We start from the raw sequence: 2,132 nt of genomic DNA on the forward strand, positions 1-2,132 counted from the left end.
TATATATATAATATTCTGTAACTTCTGTCGGTGCTGTGCTTTTTTGGAAATCGAATTTCCCAGAGGAACCCACCCGAGGGATTAATAAAGTTCTATCTAATCTAATCTAATCTAATATCAAAGCGGAGTGGTAGATACAGAGCCCTGTACTGTATTGCATGGATTGAGTCTTGAGTTGAATGTTTTTAACAGGCAAAAAATACTTAAATAAGTTAATAAGTTATGTTAAGTTTGCTGATCCGAAAATTGATCTGATCAATGACTTAAAACCCTGATCCGATCCGAACCGTGAGATTTTTGATCCGTTGCACCACTAGTCTTCAGTAAGGATGCAAAAGTTAACTATTGACAGGAAAACCTTTACATCATTTATATTTTTTCATTATCATGTCTAAATGGGGACGGTACACACACATACTCACCAGGCTCAGCAGAGAGCGGACCTCATAAATGGCCCCCAAGCAACCGAAGAAGCTTATGAGAATGGGGAAAGTTCCAACTCCTATCAAAATGTAGCATGCCAACTTCACATCTGTGGAGTTTTCTGAGGATCAGCAACAGAGATCTCAGGTTACAAACTGCAAGCTGTCAGAGCGTGTGACTATGGCTACCATACTGTTAGGATATACATTATGCTTTTTGTTTAAGTAGCAAAGCACATTGGTCACACATGCATGTTTGAGTTGTAACTTGTTTCTAAGGCGATTTCATCACAGTGGTAAGTTTACATTATTCAACTATAACCGAGCAACGTGATCAAATGTCAGACTGAATTTAAGAATGTTACAGCTGACCTACCAGATCCCGACATCCATGGATTGGAATTACACAGTAATTGTGTAAATGTTTTTTTCCTGTATGCCATGAAATGCTAGATATTTACTAAAGTGATTTTTATGTCGTGTAAGATTCAGAAAATAATCTAAGAGACTTTCGATCTTTCTAAGCCCCATTAATTAAACAAAACAAAAAGAGTGAGACAAGAGTTAGTACTTTCCCAGTCATCATAAATCTAGCTGTAGGGAGTTATACAAAATATACCTAACACAACAGTTAGACAATAAAGTAAAACAGACTGTGTGGACTTGTTATCAGTGTTGCAATTGATCAACTTTCCCATTAACTGAAGCATTTTGACATTTCAACATTGTATAGTACAGAACTGAGAGAAGAACAAACAACAAACTACATGAAGGTGATTTGAAGTAGATGACTGCACGTCTTCATTATGAACACATTTCTAAAGTTTGACTATAATATCGGAAACACTGCAAATCCATCAGATAACTTAAAAAAAATATTGATTCCCAGTCTGCTTTTGTATTGTGGTTCCCATGTGAGCTCTAAAACAAAATCTAAATACTTATTTGAGTATGACCTCAATAATAACGGAGCCCACAGGGCAGATTTAATAATGCTCTGCACAAGTAACGGCGTTACCTTTTTCAGTAACGAGTAATCTAAATAATTACTATTCCTATCGTTACAACGCCGTTACCGTTACTAACAAGAAAATGCGGTGCGGTCGTGTTACTATTTTTCAACAAACAGGCGGCTGAAGCTGTCTTCAGCTTACTGCATCTTATATCAGTTGCACGGAAGTAGCTGTAAGTAATCTGGGCGATAACTTTTTGGCACAACATGAGATAAGGCGGCAAAACAATCGCATGAATGCTGCTGTTTGGCTGAGGTAAAACCAGAGTCATGATAAACGATATATACACGTTTTTTTCTCAATAGTTTCGTCATGTTTAACGTCTAAGGACAGCGCAGCGAGCACTCTCTGCATATGACCAAAAAAATAAAAAAACAAACAAAAATCAGCCCTTTCGTGTTGGTGGAAAAATGTCAACCAATCAAAAAATGATATGGCACCATGACATTTGGTTGTTTAGGAAGAGGGGGAAGTTTTAGGAGTGACGGAGAGAGAGAGTTTTGAGATTTGAGAGATTTGTGACGTTTAGCGTGTTTGGAGTGTGTACTTAATGTGTTGTCTTGTGTAGTTAGTGTGTAGTGTTGTGGATGATATATATCAAGCTCGGGTCCTCTACCAGAGGCCTGGGAGCTTGAGGGTCCTGCGCAGTATCTTAGCTGTTCCCAGGACTGCGCTCTTCTGGACAGAGATCTCCGAT

General features: G+C 38.2%; 1 protein-coding gene across 2 annotated transcripts in view; it reads right to left on the reverse strand.

Annotated features, from left to right (window-relative positions):
• The window catches only part of LOC102200870 (CD82 antigen-like), a 51,517-nt gene that overhangs the window by 16,775 nt on the left and 32,610 nt on the right, over window positions 1–2,132 (reverse strand). For both annotated transcript variants that reach the window (XM_005742844.1, XM_005742845.1), the window contains one exon: window positions 423–544. In XM_005742844.1, coding sequence (XP_005742901.1) covers window positions 423–544 — 122 coding nt within the window. The remainder of the gene's footprint in view (window positions 1–422; window positions 545–2,132) is intronic.

Source organism: Pundamilia nyererei, unplaced genomic scaffold (genome assembly GCF_000239375.1).
Source record: "Pundamilia nyererei isolate P.nyererei 1_Seehausen unplaced genomic scaffold, PunNye1.0 scaffold00124, whole genome shotgun sequence".
NCBI lineage: Eukaryota > Metazoa > Chordata > Actinopteri > Cichliformes > Cichlidae > Pundamilia > Pundamilia nyererei.